General features: G+C 39.9%; 1 protein-coding gene across 2 annotated transcripts in view; it reads right to left on the reverse strand.

Annotated features, from left to right (window-relative positions):
- Window positions 1-18018, reverse strand: part of asap2a (ArfGAP with SH3 domain, ankyrin repeat and PH domain 2a) — a 113823-nt gene that overhangs the window by 38595 nt on the left and 57210 nt on the right. The window contains exons 4-5 of one of the 2 annotated variants that reach the window (XM_062041589.1): window positions 16555-16629; window positions 632-681 (exon numbers count right to left, since the gene is read on the reverse strand). In XM_062041589.1, the coding sequence (XP_061897573.1) occupies window positions 632-681; window positions 16555-16629 (125 nt within the window). Of the gene's footprint in view, window positions 1-373; window positions 572-631; window positions 682-16554; window positions 16630-18018 lie in introns of those variants that run through there. The other variant, XM_062041590.1, reaches the window with a different exon arrangement.

The raw sequence follows: 18018 nt of genomic DNA on the forward strand, positions 1-18018 counted from the left end.
GTTACAGTCTGAAAGGCAGCCACTTATAGAGAGACAGATACAGGTTTTTTCATGCTGGTTATGTTTAGTCAACAGTCCAAATGACGGTTATGGCAGGGGGCTCACTTCAAGTGCTGTCAGTTCAGAAAGAATTCACACTACTAACATTTATATCAATAAATTACAATTGTATGCATAAATAATGCATTCAAATGGAGCAACTGGTCAGCAAAGACAACATTCCTGAACAAAAAGCATTTAAAGAGAGGAGCCAACTATGCCATGGGGCTTGTCCTCCATGGATTGACGCCATGCAGGACCTGGCTGGAGGCCTAATGTCGGCACCAAGACTGCCCTATCTATTCAAAAGGGGTCTGGGGAGAGGTCGAATTACCCTTTCAGTAAAGAATGTCCTTTGCAGCTTGTAAGATACATATACAAAAACCTATAAAAATCACATTTCTTTTTGGGGTTTTTTACATGCACATTCACAGTGATGCAGGCTTCCCAGTGTGGAGCAGGTGAGAAGAGGTTATTTTAAATGAATGTGGTGTGTGAGAGGAAATCACATAAATAGATTAGGAGGGGAGAGTGGTTAGTCAAGACAAACTACACATTTCCAAAATCAACATTTTAAATTTGGACGGCTTACACTTTTGTTTCGTAGTCCTTCCAGGCTTTGTCAAAAGGTTTTTTTAGATCCTGTGAAAAAAAACAGGAAAAAGAGGGGGAATTAAATCAAAGTGACTCTTAAAACTGTGGCAGCGCTACAGTTTATACAAAACAAGCAACAAGCAAAGCATTTTAATATTAAGCATGGGGCTTGTAACGGAAACCCACCACTTTAAAGGATATACAGTTATAGTCAGGGCATTTACAGTACTGACCTAAACTGCAAGGAGGAGGGGGAGTTATTTGAAAATAGGCCATAATTGGAGAAAGACTGATGCAAATATTTTACAAAATTTGAAAATTTATTAGATAATACTCATTGTATTATACAGTTTTTTAACTTTGATAATGATTGTTGAGGCTTGACAACATTGGAAAGGAAAACACAGCTGTCGTTGCAAAATGTTTATTACCATACATATTGGACAACAAAGCAGCAGCAGTACCAATGTTGTAATAGCGATAAGGAAGAGGAAACCACTTTGCCAACAATAACACAGCTGATGTGTTCATTGTAAATTACAGTACAGTCATAATTCGTTTATCACTGTTAATTGGTTCCAGACCTGAATTTCCACAAAAGTAAAATTTCTTGTTTATAATCTTAATATTTTCATAGTTAGAGCATAAAAAAACCTGTTCACGACCTTCTAAATATGTTTTTTTAATATTATGAAGGCCTCCATACATGAAATAACAACCACATAGTCACCTGTACACTAATTTTACCAAATACAGTAAACATAATAATAGAACATAAGACATATACTGTGTTGTAACAACATGAATAAGAAAAACAAGTTACAAAAAATAAAATACTGCTGTACATAATACTGTACAATAACAAAGAATCACAAGCATAGTTCTTTTAAACACAACCACTAACCAAATACTGCAATTAAGATATTTTGTGCAAAACAGTACAGTACCTTAGATTTATTAATTTAAGTTAATTTAGGCATTTTGATGCTTAAAGATGCTTAATTTAGGCCGAACATATGAAAGTATATTATTGCAGCAAAATTATTTGCAAATGCCTATCTCAATCTGTGCATTTGTAATCCAATTCACGTGTCTGGGTACTAATGTGTGTCTGTATATCGGTGTGTGTGTGTGTGTGTAATTAAAGCTGTGTGTGCGTATTTTAAGTTGTCTGTTAGTATTATGATTTGTCTGTGGGTATAAAAACAATTCTGCCTGTTCGCATTTCCTCGATTGGCTGTCTTTTTACAAGTGACTTTTTGCTACGTTTCTGCCGTGAAAAAGTTGTGTGTGCGTAATCATAGTTGTGTGTGCATATTCAGATGTGTGTATATGTAAAGCAATCTGTGTCTAACATTTTTGTTGTGGATGATGCTAAATATGTACATAATACATCACATGATGGTAGTACATCAGTTAAGGAACATAAAGGGAGGAGAGTCACATGTCAGTGTTGTAGTTCATCTTCATTTGTGGTCATTTATACTTTCTAAATAAATGTTGTGATAATGTTTATCAGTCGAATAGGTGGAATTGAGTCTGACAGTGTTTAAAAATCCTCCCATATAATAATAATAATACATTTAATTTCTAATGCACTTTTAATCAAACTGGATCTCAAAGTGCTACACAGTTAAAAAGTTAAAAACAGAGTGGAGGAGACAAAACATACTCAATAAAAACAAAAAGAAAAGGTTAAAAAATAATTTTGATATTTAGCAACCATATGCCTTTCTGGAAAAAATAAGTTTTCAGACCTATTTTAAAAGAGTCCAGGCTCTGAAAAGCCCTCAGCTGAATTGGGAGGCTGTTCCAAAGATGTGTTGCGGCGCTCGGTCACCCATGGTGGAGAGCCTGGTGGTGGGGACTTGGAGGAGCAGGATGTTTGTTGATCTGAGGGTGCGGGTGGTGGACTATAGGGTGATGAGTTCTTGAAGGTAAGTAGGTGTGTGTCCATGGATGCATTTATAAGTGAGTAGCAATATTTTGTTGTTGATCCGGGATGAGACAGGGAGCCAGTGCAGTGGTTGAAGGATGGGGATGATATGCTCGTGTTTACGGGCTCTTATCACGACCCTGGCGGCGCTGTTCTGGATGTATTGTAGCTTCTGGATGGTCTTGCCAGGTATCCCGACAAAGGGGGTGTTATAGTTGTCCAGCCCTGAGGAAATAAAGGCATGGACGAATTGATCTGCTGCTGGGAGGGTAAAGTGGAACAGAGTCTTGAAATGTTGAGGAGGTGGTGAAATTAGGTTTTGCAGAGATGTTTTATGTGGTCCTTGAAAGTCAGGTGGGGGTCGAACCAAACTCCCTGGTTTGTTGCTGAGGAGGAGAGAAGAATGACTTGTCCGTCGAAGGTAAATTGTGATAAAGGTGAGGATTGAACCTGATGAGGGTTCAGCTGAAGGGAGTTGCTTTTCATCCATGGTTTGATTTCCTCAAGGCAGGAGTTGAGGGATGACAGGGCAGTGGAGGGGTTTGGGGTTGTTTTAATGTAAAGTTGTGTGTCATCAGCGTAACAATGAAAGGACAGTCTGTGTTTGCTGATGACATGACCAAAGGGAAGCATGTAGATGGTAAAAAGGATGGGGGCGAGGACTGAACCCGGGGGAACACCACTGGTGACATGGATGGGGGATGGACTTGCACCCTCCAAGCAAGACATGTTCAGTTCGATCTGAAAGATAAGACTCAAACCATTTCAGTGCATGGTTTGTCAGTCTCACTGTGTTATGTAGATGATTGAGGAAGATGTTGTGGTCCACAGTGTCAAGAGACGCTGTCACGTTCAGGAGGATATGGAGTGAAGGTGACCATGAGTCAGAAGTAGTCTGTCTCGGTGCTATGGGCTGAACGAAAGCCTGACTGACATTTTTGAAACACGTTATGTGTAAGATGGTCCTGGAGCTGTGTGGCAACGGTTTTCTCGAGTATCTTGGATAGGAAGGGAAGGTTTGAAATAGGCTTGTAGTTTGCAAGATTGTCCGGGTCCAGGGAGGGCTTTTTCAGGAGGGGACGAATGACAGCTGCTTTGAGAGCAGGCGGAACATAAGCGGTTTGAAGTGAACCGTTAACAACCTGAATGATAATTGGGCTGAGGGTATAGATGTGTGATTTAAGCAAAGTGGATGGGGAGGGGTCTAAGCAGCAGGTGGTCAGTCTCATTCCTCTTATGGTTTTCTCAATGTGGCTCTGCTGGACATCGGAGAAGTAGGAGAGGGGTCGCAGACTCCCCACCAAGCGGGAGAAAGAGAGGAGGAGCTGGGCAACAGAGAGCAAATGTTGTTGAATTTAGATCTAAAAAAGTCAAAGAAATTGTTGCATCGCTCAACTGTAGCTTCATTCAGTGAGAATGAATGTGGCTTCAGGAGGTGATTAATTGTGGAGAAGAGCATCTCAGAATTGCCAGTGTTCTGATTGATGAGATTGGAGTACAATGTCGACCGAGCATCTTTCATGGCCTGGCAATAGCCTTTTTAATTGCTCACGGACGGCAAGGTTATGAATCGTCCAATGTGTTTGAGTTGAAGTTCTAGTGCACGGCTGGCTGTTTTAATTGTCTGTAGTTCCTGTGTGTACCAGGGAGCAGAGCGTTCAAACGTGACTTCACATGTCTTAACAGGGGCATGAAGGTCAAGAAAACTGCTCAGAAAGGTGTTGCAATGCTCCACTAGCTTGTCTATAGTTTCAGAGTCTAAGCAGGTGATGTGCTGGAGGTCTGTGGCCAGATCCATTGGAACCATCCCTTTCAGATTTCTAAAAGGTATCTGGCGCTTGGGTCTAGAAGGAAGCAGCAGAGATGTCAGAGTCATTGAGACTACCTTGTGGTCAGACACCCCAAGATCAAAGACCCCGAGATCCTTGATAGAGGCTGAGTTGGTGATGGCCAGATCCAAAGTGTCGCCTTTGTTGTGGGTGGGAACCGCAACATGTTGCTGCAGACCAAAACAAGCCAGCAGGCTCAGAAACTCTGCTGCCAGAGGACAGGAGGGATTGTGAACGTGAATGTTGATGGATATCACCCAAAATATTATTACATTATTTGACATGGTGCAGAGTGATGTAAGGAGATCATGTATTTCAGGGATAAATTAAGAGTTTAGTTTTGGGGCACGGTAGATTAGAAGCACTTTCATGGACAATGGAGGTTTGCATTTAAAAGCCAGACACTCAATGGAGGTGAGATCAGGCAGAGGAAGAAGTAAGAGTTCCAGTTTAGTCCGATGCATAAGTAAGCCACCACCTCTGCCTGAGGTACATGCTCTCTCCAGACAGGGCAGACTTCATTCAGCAGAAGATGGTCTTTGGGTTTGTGCCAAGTTTCAACTAAACACATAAAATCAGGACTTTATTCTAAAATATGATCTTGAATGAGGAGTGATTTCTAGTTAAGGGATTGCGTGTTTAACAATTCCATTGTGACAGGGTACAGAGCTGGTGATAAGAAGTAAATTTTTAATCTATTAATAGATTAAATGAATGATAAGATTAAGAACAAATTACAGGATTTTTTTTCCCAGATAGTAGCAGGTTGGCCGTTGAGCAATATTACACTGTATTACAAAATAAAGAAGGTTATGCAGCTATATCAGTAAGTAGGTAGAAAACGAAATGTACAGATCATCAAAAGCATTTATTTGGGTATTAATGTCACAGGTTACAATACCAACAACATATTTGACAATCAAGAAATATATAATTATCACTAACAAGCAGCATAAGTAGTGTCCAGAAACGGAAGTGTTGCCTTTATCTTAACACGGCACATAGCTCCGCCCCCTCTAAAGTTGCCTACTAGTAGTGAGTAGGGTTGTCCCGATACCATAATTTGATACCGGTACCAAAATGTATATAGATACTTTTCCAAATAAAGGGAACTACAAAAAATTTCAATATTGGCTTTATTTTAACAGACAACCCTTCTACACAATAAACATATGTTTCCTATTGCACTCAAATAACAATTTTACAAGGTTAAAAATGTTTGTTTCCAGGAAGTAAGCAGTGTTGCCTAAAATGCATTAATAAATAACGGCTTTTTCGATAATTTTACATTTAAACAGTATAACTAACGGTCTGGAATTATACCGCGGTTTATCATTGTACCGTTTATATTTTACATCCCTAAAGGCCTACTGAAACCCACTACTACAGACCACGCAGTTTGATAGTTTATCTATCAATGATGAAATCTTAACATTGCAACACATGCCAATACGGCCGGGTTAACTTATAAAGTGCAATTTTAAATTTCCCGGCAAACTTCCGGCTGAAAATGTTTCGATATGATGACGTTTGCGCGTGACGTCAACGGTTGAAGCGGAAGTATTCGGAGCTCATTGAATCCAATACAAAAAGCTCTGTTTTCATCTCAAAATTCCACAGTATTCTAGACATCTGTGTTGGTGAATCTTTTGCAATTTGTTTAATGAACAATGGAGACTGCAAAGAAGAAAGTTGTAGGTGGGATCGGTGTAGTGGGTAGAGCAACCGTGCCAGAAACCTGAGGGTTGCCGGTTCGCTCCCCACCTCTTACCATCTAAAAAATCGCTGCTGTTGTGTCCTTGGGCAGGACACTTCACCATTTGCCCCCGGTGCCGCTCACACCGGTGAAATGAATGATAGGTGGTGGTCGGAGGGGCCGTAGGCGCAAAATGCAGCCACGCTTCCGTCAGTCTACCCCAGGGCAGCTGTGGCTATGAAAGTAGCTTACCACCACCAGGTGTGAATAAAATGATGGGTGCAGAAAAACATGTAAAGCGACTTGCAGAAAAACATGTAAAGCAACTTTGGGTACTTAGAAAAGCGCTATATAAATCCCAGGTATTATTATTATTATTATTATTAGCGGCGGGCTACAGCAACACAACCAGGAGGACTTTGAGATGGATAGCAGACGCACTAGCCGCCGACCTCACCTTGACTTCCTCCGTCTCCGGGCCGCCGACCGCATCGGTGATCGGGTGAAGTCCTTCGTCGTACCGTCGATCACTGGAACGCGGGTGAGCACGGGTCGTGATGAGCAGATGAGAGCTGTCGTAGGTGCAGAGCTAATGTTTTTAGCATAGCTCTGTCGAGGTTCTGTAGCTAAGTTAGCTTCGATGGCGTCGTTAGCAACAGCATTGCTAAGCTTCGCCAAGCTGGAAAGCATTAACCGTGTAGTTACATGTCCAGAGTTTGGTAGTATTGTTGATCTTCTGTCTATCCTTCCAGTCAGGGACTTATTTGTTTTGTTTCTATATGCAGTTAAGCCCGATGCTATCACGTTAGCTCAGTAGCTAAAGTGCTTCACCGATGTATTGTGGTGGAGATAAAAGTCACTGTGAATGTCCATTTCGCGTTCTCGACTCTCATTTTCAAGAGGATATAGTATCCGAGGTGGTTTAAAATACAAATCCGTGATCCACAATAGAAAAAGGAGAGAGTGTGGAATCCAATGAGCCCTTGTACCTAAGTTACGGTCAGAGCGAAAAAAGATACGTTCTGCACTGCATGCTAGTCCTTCACTTTCACGTTCCTCATCCACAAATTTTTCATCCTCGCTCAAATTAATGGGGTAATCGTCGCTTTCTCGGTCCGAATCTCTCTCGCTGCTGGTGTAAACAATAGGAAAATGTGAGCAGCCCTTCCTCCGGTGTCGTCACGCTACTTCCGGTAGGGGCAAGGCTTTTTTTTATCAGCGACCAAAAGTTGCGAACTTTATCGTTGTTGTTCTATATTAAATCCTTTCAGCAAAAATATGGCAATATCGCAAAATGATCAAGTATGACACATAGAATGGATCTGCTATCCCCGTTTAAATAAAAAAATGTCATTTCAGTAGGCCTCTAAGTCACAGTAATTATTATTTATTTTAAACATAAATGCATTGTCAGAATATTTTTAACTTTTGTTTGCATTCTATTGGAGAAGATATGACATAATTTGGATGTAGCTTAACCACCAATGACATCATGGTGTTGTTGATACAACAAACATGTTGAGAATGTTTTAACAGGGCCTCTGTTGGTATGGCCAAGCAGCACACTCCATAGTTAGACAAAGACAAAGCAACCATGGCAGCAAAACAAGACAAGTACAGCAATGCCAGAATTCACTGAGCTGACTGCAACACGCTCTGAGCTTCGTTACTGACTAATGAGCAAAGTTAGAGTTTCTTCACTATAGGAAACAAAAGATGTGGATCAGCCTCCTAATTGAATCAGCCCATAGCATCCCCAACAGGGTACCGGTAGGCCAGGCGGCTCCATGTGATAGTTTTTTCAGATTTTTAGTTCCTTGGGTCACGCCTCCGACAGGCAACAGTAATTTCTCATTGGCAAGGGTGAGTGTTGAAAAAACACCAAGCTCCGACAAAACACTTGACTCAACAGCATCCCTGCTGCTGGGGTGCTAATTAAAGACGGACAAGGACCAACAGACAGTGAGTGTCACAGAGTCTCACAGTAAACAGTAAGTATGACTAAACATTAGGATTTCTAATTAAACACCAAAAGTACAACATAATTATGAATGTAAAAAAATGGTTTTATCAGTAGAAAACTAAATTTAGAAGAATTGGGCTACCACCTTATGCAGTAGTGTCATTGTTTGAGCTCCACAAAGGACAAAGATCCCACTCTTGACTTGTGCTCAAGCTGCTGCTGAGTGGCAAGCACAACTTGTCAACCCACAGGATCAGGTCTGCTTCACTGAACTGAGTCAAAGAGCAACCAGCCACTCACCCCAACAGTTCAAGGGTAGAAGCCATGAGCGTAAGAATAAGACAGAAAAAGGAAGTGCGGAGAGAAAAGCTGCCTGGAAAGCAAAGACCACACAAAGGAAGTCGCTAACACAAACTGCTGCTGTGGTTTAAAGCTTGAAAGATGGTAGATGGAAGGAAAGAGCCAGAGAGACCAGGAAAAATCATAACAATAGCTAAAAATACCAGACAGGGGCATGGCCAGCCAGAGCAGAACAGGCCAATGCAGTGCATAATAAGACTCCCTTAGAGAGAAGCGGCTCTTAACATCCTTGTTCTCATTCTCGCTGAAAGTAAGGACAGAAGAGGAAACATCATGAAATGGGTATATGGATGTTCTCATTCATCCAGGTCATTGTTTTCTTAGGGCATTCAATCGATTGCAACTGGACTGTTTGGTTTGTCTTGGATGTCATGAAATGTCCTTGAGAAGGGGCCTCCATTCGCTGACCCACCCCATCTACTACTAGCTACAGCTCTCCTCTCACATTCTTCAGCTACTTTCCCACTTCCGTGCTGAATTGCAGCAAGCTCAGCAGAACTTAAAAACAGGTTGTTGTAGTAATTTAGAAGTGGGTCTGCCTACAGGCCCAACTGACTAAAAATAGAAGAAACAATATTAGTATTCAGTAGTGTATACCTCTGTCAAGGCCAAATATGGTGCTATATGTCAGCCGTGTTCTGCAATGTTGTAAGTAACAATCAAACACAAATCTGAATAATCACTCTAGATCTGTGATTAATCACAAGTTATTATTTGCTTGCATGCATACAATCTGCTTAAGAAAATACCCCAATATTTGTATACAAATGCAATTGTGTAGTCGGAATTTTGATATTCATATTTATGTTTTGGATGTTTTACTGAACTGCAAGTCATTGATTTGCTCAAAAGTTGGTGACAGTAAGCATAGTAAATTAAGTGCACATTTTTGTTTTTCTTGTCCTAAATATAAATATTTCCTGCTTAACTTGACATAATATAAATAAACATATTGCTTTAACAGGAGTCTGTCCTGCTTAATTTAAAACTGAATAAATTCAGTGTTCAGCTTTATGATGGAGCAGGTCTCCAACTTTCATTACTATCAAAACTACTGTGACAAAACGAGAGGTGAGATATTTGACCCACTGCCTTTCGACGCGGGTCAAAACAAACAATGTGATTTATCATCATTCATTTATGGTAACGCAATAATATTTTCATTAATCACATGCGGTAACGCATTAACATTAACAGCGCTAATATATAAATATATATATATATGTGTATGTATATATACAGTATATATAATGTAGTAACAGACACGTTAATAACAATATGTAATATGTACAGTATTTACCGTACTTTGATCAATTTAAGCATTACCGGGACTTTTTTCCTGTGCGCATTTATTTTAGTGCACATAGCAACGTACTCCCTGCTTCTCATAGCAACCGGCGCACCGGGTCATAAGGCACACTGTCCATTTTGAGAAAAAGAAAGGATTTAAGTGTGCCTTATAGTCTGAAAAATATGGTAGTTTGAAACACATCTAGAATGCAATACCAACAACTGCAGTAGTTTTACAAAATATTTCAATAATATTGTACAGCATTTATCTTGGGGACCAGACTAATGGGGCTGCTTCTCTGTCCAATGTTAAACAGTTTGCTTATTATTCGCTTATAATAAGCGACTTGTTTTCATAGAGCTGGTTGCTTGCTTCTCTCATGACATCTGGCAACATTGTCTCCGTCGTGTAACAATAGGAACTAGGAAGTTGCTGTTTATGTTCTACACGGACGTATTTGACTGACGTGCTTGCAATTTAAAGCATAACAAAAAGCTGAGAGACAAGTTGTATCTCAAATAACTCATGAGTTAAGGTACTAGTAAGTTGTAGTACCACAGTACTCTAAAGTGTATCCAAGTTTAAGTTTTATAGTACGGTCTACAGTATTAGCTCCAGTATTACGCTGTATGCAGATTGTATAAAGAGGGATTTACTCTTATCTAAAATCTCAAACAGTAAGCAGGAGTGGGTGGTTTGGGTGTTCATGAACCACTGAACCACAATGGGGCAAGGCTCAGCTTGGACTCCTGTGGCTCCATCCAAAAACGTTAACGCCTAGAGAGCCCCTCTCATCTCTTACTTATGCAAACACAGTGGATAAAACAGCAACCGCCGACTGGCTGTTGTGAACCGAGAGGGTCCCCAGCAGGCACGACATCATGCTGGCGTCCCCTAAAAAAATCCCACAGTAAGGCAAAAGCAACTTTTAGACTCAGCACTTTCCATTTTCCATTTGACCAAGAGTATATTATGTCTGTTTATCTTTAGGAGGGACACCACCGGGTCCTCCAGGAACCCGCCCATGGTCATTTTGGTGGAGCTGGAATTAAAGAAACCTAAACAAAGTCCAGACGGTCTCAGGTGTTAAAAAAAAAGTCAGTAGATGAAGCAAAGTAACAGGATGAAAGGTTGCTGGAGTAGCTGCTAGCCACCAACAGCTGCTTGCCTCAGGTTAGTCCATTGCACCAGATTGGAGTGGAGGAATATTGACATGTTTTTGTGGCAACCACCAATGTATTAATACAGCATTCTAGAAAACTGGGAAGACTGAATTTTCTTGCATTATTTGAAGTTTTTATTTACAAACTACTAAGAGGCAATAATCCGCCACAGAGACCGATAATGGACTATAAAAGACTATTAGGAAAGTAACGATTAATGGTACTCTGGGTTTTTCCTGGCTCAAATTGAGGCACAGGTAGTACAATCCTGACCATGCGCCAGAATTTTAACGCAAATAAATGTTAGTTTTTTTCAATTTACAGTAAACACCGTAAAATGTATTGTCATTTTTATCAATTACCGGTAGATGGGTAGTTTGCTTTAAAATCATACGTCAAGCAGATATTTAAGTATTTATTTTTATTTAGACAAAAACATTTTTGGAAAGTATGATCATATGCTGTAATATTTGTTGCAATAATGAATACTATTAAAGTTTAAAAGGCATGCAATTTCAAGCAGTACAGATTTTTTTATGTCAAAATGAAAAAAATCCATTACATTTAGTGAGAAAGTATTAGGTACTTTATTGACACATATCATTTTCAGGTGTTTGCGGGCCAGATAAAATGATGTTGCGGGCCAGATCTGACTTTGACACATGTGGCCTAAGCGCTTGCATCAGAGAATGATGGGCTCATAGCTTGTGTGGTGGGGCCACTTTTGCTTGAGACACTCATAGATGATTTTGAAGGAGCCTTCAAGCGCTCTGTGGACAAAAATTTCCACATGTCACCACCATGAATTACTACATTTTAACTGCCTGTTCTTAATTTCTCTGCTCTGTTTCACCTGGACTCTTGACTTTACTCCTCTCGAGATCGCTTTTTAAAGTAGTGGCTGATTTTGCCTGTACCGTCATGAAACTCTACCTAATCCTATGCAAACTTCTAATAAATTCTTCAATCAATCGATCTATTATAATTAGTCAGAAAAGGTTGGAAATTAAGCTAACACTACTAGCTGTGTTCACTTACAAGAGACAAAATGTTCACAGCACAGTCTGGAGTGTTCTGTAGGAGTCCAGTGATACCTCCGTATCATGCACCGTATGGCAGAAATCCACTTGTTATGTTATGTACCAAGTAGCGGGAAACAACACGATTCGATCTGTTTCTTCTTCGGTAGATGCTTCAGGTCTTTCCGATGCACTGCTGTTGATATAGTGCCTCTATAGTGGCACAACGCTGCGACTGCAGTTAAAATATGTAGCTGCCGCAGAGGGACATCAATCCCTCAATCAACACAGCCGTAGCTTTACGCTGTGTTGAGTGATATCAACCGCTCTGGCTGGGGGCGGCCCAAAATTAGCTGGAAGGGGCCGCCACGCAATTTTGAACGCAGGAAAAACCCTGGTACTGATGATAAACCACAGTAAAACTCCTGATGGTTAGTATTAGATCAAATTTATATTGCTTTATCGCTTAATATTTGGTTCAAAATTATGTTTAATACATTCAAGGCAGCCAAAAACATGGAGGTTTGTTTACCGGATTACTGACAGTCCTATTAATTATTCCCAGACATAGAAAATACTATCTTATCAAGGTTGCCAATCATGTTTTAGTCGGACACAAACATCGTATTATTACCTACATCTCTGTGATTTCAAATGTGGCATTATTGTCAAAGTGTGCAGCATTTCTCCACACACGACAGCGCGACCTAACTACATTAAATAAAACCGTGTATGACATTTATTGCACCCTGGAGCTTAACTCCTCTTCTGTTTCAAAGACATCTTTCGACTCCGGCCGTGACATTTATGTCGAGTCGTTACTTCATTTTTTTTCTTTCTGAAGCAGAAGAGCTTGTCAAGCACGTCTGGACAGGATCCTGCTTCCCCATCTGCTGACAGGTCGATCCCGTGGGAAAGCACACAAGCAAAGTGGTGCAAAGGAAGGAGAAGAAAATGAAGGTGAGAAGAGGGGTAAGACTGCGGCATAGGACTGGCTTGGGCGTCAGACTGGGACGTCGCCAAAGCCAAGACCACACTCTGGGGTTTTTCTTGCATTACTATAGTGGTGGTAATTCTGTCTTATGAGGTATTAAAAGTTCAACAGCTCATTAGTCCCATAACATCGATACAATGACAATCATCCCATGGTGCTAATGAGCTCTAAGTGGCCAGGGTAATCAAAAGCATGAAGTGGAAGGGGTTTGGAATTTCGTAAATGACAGTGAGGGGAGTAGTGGAGCGAGTCCAGATAACAAAGACAGGAAGCGAAGACAGACACTTAGCGAAAACACTCGAGTTGGTACACAAAAGCAGAAAAGACAAGACAAACAGTTCTAGACAAACCATGTGGCTGAGGTTCATGGAGACTCGTTTCTATAGGAATGAGCCTCATAAGTGCTAGCCTAATCTAATCATTCCACAATTGCGTCTGCAGCCAATCACATGCCTGAATAAAAAGTCAGTGGGCCAGGAAGGAAGCAATAAGTATTGGTCGGGTTGAGGGTCCGTTTATATCAGTGGTCCCCAACCACCGGGCCGTGGCCCGGTACCGGTCCGTGGATTGATTGGTACCGGGCTGCACAAGAAATTATAAAAAATAAAAAATTAATTTATTTTTATTAAATCAACATAAAAAACACAAGATACACTTACAATTAGTGCACCAACCCAAAAAACCTCCCTCCCCCATTGCGTTGACCGGTCCGCAGCTACAAAAAGGTTGGGGACCACTGGTTTATATGACAATGATCAAGTTGTACAAGAACATCTTCCCTTGTTAGGACATTTTCATATACAGAATTGGGGATGCTCAATAAAAAAATTCAAGCCAATACCAATAACTTCCTGCTTCTCAAGACCGATACTGATAGCCTATTTCAATCTAATATTTTTTAAAATTTAGATTTACCTGTAGTTTGTGCACACCTGGAGGTAAGAAAGACTTAAACTAAGGTGGTGTTGACACTCTGTACCTGTAGAAATGTCCTAATCAATTATGATATCACTACTACGATACTACGGCTAACATCACACATCCATAAATAAGTAATAAAGTTTATGACCTTATTTCCATCCATTTGTGAAAGCAAGAATGTGGCAATGACGTCGTATTTTGCTGGCAAACACATCCGAAAAATAGTGTCGGCTCAGAAGTACAAACTGTGGCTGACCAACAGGGAGCAGTGCCGTCAAAAATAGTAAAGAGCTGATTGTCCAGCGCCATCATTTCCATGGCAGATCGCTTTGGCCTTCAGATAGATTTTGGTCGTAGCGACACTAACGTATCTATTGGGTTTCATGTGTTAAAAATATAGGTATGTCCTTGTGGAGAGTTTTCTAGCCGTTTGGTGCGGGTGTCACACGAGATGCCATCCTGGGAAGGATTAAAGAAGTCCCACACGATCTACGCCATGTTTGTTTATACTAAGAGCTGCTGTGAGTTTAGAACTGAATTTTACCAACTCCAATGACGTAGGACCACTGCATTTGTTCACCCTAACCCTCCTACAGCACAGTATGGGTAATCTCGCCTCATTGCAGCATTTTTTAAAACTGATTACCAAATCTATTTGTTTATGTTATCGGATTGATCCGTGTGACGTCATATTTAATATCGGCCTGATAATTATCGTGCATCTCCATACAGAATGCAATGCTTAAGCAGATGCTAAAATGACTGAAAATACTAAAATACAATACTGCTTTTCGTATTTAAAGCGGCGCTATAAAAAACGCTCCTTTATCTGACAATAACTGGGTTTAAAATGTAACCTTTTTGCAATGTCATTCTGCTGGATGCAAAAGCCATGAAATGCTCGGCGTCTGCCAATACATACTGTATGATTATTGGATGCAGTGCGCTGCACCATGTGACGATTAATATCAATTAGCAAATATTCATAAATCGATTATTTCCCAAGATAGACATATACATATAAAATAGGGCTTGGCCGATAAAACAGTATCAATATATGTATCGCGATAGACATGTAATCGATATCAATATGAAATGCGTTCAATAAAATTTTCGATAGATGTATATTTTTTGGTTGGAAGAAACCGGAAAGAATGAAACATGGTTGGTTGCATAAACCAAGGCACTTGATATTTTGTAACCTAGCAAAACAGGAAGGGTCAGTGAACAATTGGAGGGACACGCTAAACAACCAATCGCATCACAGTATCAACTATCAAGTTTGGTTGCACCATCTCGCTGTTAATACTCTGCCCAGAGTAAGATTTTTTTTTTAAATGGGTGCTGCAGAAAGTGAATAAATCGTTGAACAGGAAAAGTCACCTCGACAGTATGGCAGTTTTTTTTACTTTTTTAAAATGGACTGTAGCCGCACTTATTTCTTCTTTTCAACCCACGTCCATTCCCTATTTGTATGTATGGAAACAACAGGTAGAAACTAAAGGGCAGAACTGTATAACTAAAATAAATAGCAAAATGGAACAAAAATGTGCTACTTCAAAATAATAATTTGGTCCAATAATATTTCCATAATAATAATTCATTTTCATACTTAAATAAGAATAACAGACCAAATAAATGTTACATAGACCACGTTAACTTCCTGGTAGTAAACCTGCAAAATACTGTTCTTCTCAGGTTTCTCCATATTAACATTTGCACACTTTGCACTATTTTGTTATACTTTATTAAACATTTCTTACATACCATATTTTCTGCACTATAAGGCGCACCTGAAAACCTCCAATTTTCTCAAAAGCTGACAGTGCGCCTTATAATCCGGTGCGCCTTATATATGGACCAATATTGAGCCACAACAGGTCTCGCAACTACGGGATGCATAACGTAACCCCAGCTTCTTCTGTAGCGTCTATTCGATGCGCCTTATAATGCGGTGCGCCTTATATATGAACAATGTTTTAAAATAGGCCATTCATTGAAGGTGCGCCTTATTATCCGGTGCGCCTTATAGTGCGGAAAATACGGTACTCCTTATTTTCGCACCTTAATTTAAAGAGGCTATTGTTAAGTGTTTTCCATGGTTGTATTGGCATTTCCTTTTCTTTCTGCCTTGAGAGTTGAGGGGATTATAATCAGTGGAAGGTTACATTTGAAATAAAAATGTTAATATTTAATATATTTATCTCTTTTTCCACTATTGTGTTTTGGTTGTCAAATAATGTACTTCTATATGCCTATGGCAAACAGAGTGTTTCACTTCCTTTTTAATTGTGCACAGAAACTGTCAATATCAAAAATGTCACTGCAAGATCCATTTCAGTCTTCAAAATCCCATAAACAGTCTGTTTCCAGTTAAAAATTGTGCTCTGGAAACACCCCCTTTGTCTGTGTCAACTGTACATAGAATGTATCCTTGGACCATATGACAGGGATATGGGAACCTCCGTGTACCCCCTTCTTTCCTGGCTAAAGTGGATTTGAATAAATCCCTCAAGCGCTCCTTGAATGCTACACAAGCTGCTCACTTCTCTAGTAATTAATGTATGGGGGTATCTTATTTTCTTAATCATACACATTTTAATGGGGCACACAAACTGTTTTGCAGGCTAACATCTCCTGATAACTGGGAATGAACAAAGTCATGATCCTCAGGTCTCAAAGGAAAGGCCTTGTAGTCTGAGAAATTAGTTGTAAAGTGACACCCGACCACACAGTTTTGCTGACTTACCCCTTTGACTCCTTTCAGATCTCCTTTCAGCAGGCTGTCCAAAGGGAAGGTGATGATGTTGTTCATGTTTTGGAACTGGAGAAGAAAGAGAGGCAGATTGTTTTTTATATAGCTGAAAGTAGCAAATGTTTTTTTTCTTTTTAGTTTAATACCTCACTGCAAATTTAGTGGTACTTTAATTTAGCAGTACCTTACCTTACGAGTAATTTGAGATATGAGCTGTCTCTCGGCTTTTTGTTATGCTTTAAGTTGCGAGCATATCTCGATATCTCGCATTTTCACCGTCGGTTTAAATAGTGTTTGTCTCAGCCTCAGGGTTGTGCTTCTTGAGCAGTAAATAGTTCATGCTATTTATGCGTTGTTTACACAATTAATAACATACGTTTTGATTTAATATCGAGATATCGACATCAGAACTAAGAAAGTTAGTGCGCAAGAGAGGTAAGAGACGACCAAATCAGAGAAACAAACCATAAAAATATGTCCCAACTGTTAGCATGCAAATCAGTGTCACACATACCACAAAAGCTGCAGCCATCATCCACAGCATGATGCCACACTCACCCAAACGACAAACATTTATCCTTAAAAATATCCGGAGGCTGCAGATAATGCGTTTCAATTTGTTCTCTCTTGTCCTGACGCAATAAACTGGATGGTTGAACATTAGCTTTGGTACACTAACAAACACATTGCATGTTGTGTGACTTACCCGGTTAGTTGCGCAAAGATGACGTAGGGAGTGTTCCCAGATGTCACCAGAAACTCGCATCCAACTCTATGACTAAGTTTACACTGCAGGCCATAGTGGTCCGAATCATATTTTTCCAAAGTCAGATTTTTTGGAAATCTGATTTTTTTCCAGCTGATTGTTTGCACTGCAAGTAAAATGTGATCTTTATTAGACTCCAGTAAAAAAGCGCCTAATGTGGCCCCAAAGTGCCCTCGATGTCATTTGCATCCGCAGTTTGATAAAAGTGAAAAAAGGGAAGTTGACTGGATTACGTACATGAAGAAAATAAAGTAATATAATGGATAAATGGATATATATAGTGTAATATATTTAGGAGGGTTCTAATCTTTTTATGGCTGTTAAGTAAAGGAAACACAGACATTAGCATGGATCTACGTTAGCTTTATTTTTCAACTCTCTTACGTAAACAACTTATGCAATGTACCTAAGATGTAAGCAAATACGCCACAGGGTACACGTCAATTCCGGGCCTTCAAAAATTGCAATTTCGTAGGAATTAAAGTAGATAATATATACAGCATAAATCTTCATACCGTATTTTTCAGAGTATAAGCCGCTCCGGAGTATAAGTCGCACCGGCCGAAAATGCATAATAAAGAAGGAAAAAAACATATATAAGTCGCACTGGAGTATAAGTCGCATTTTTGGGGGAAATTTATTTGATAAAACCCAACACCAAGAATAGACATTTGAAAGGCAATTTAAAATAA

Source organism: Entelurus aequoreus, linkage group LG03 (genome assembly GCF_033978785.1).
Source record: "Entelurus aequoreus isolate RoL-2023_Sb linkage group LG03, RoL_Eaeq_v1.1, whole genome shotgun sequence".
NCBI lineage: Eukaryota > Metazoa > Chordata > Actinopteri > Syngnathiformes > Syngnathidae > Entelurus > Entelurus aequoreus.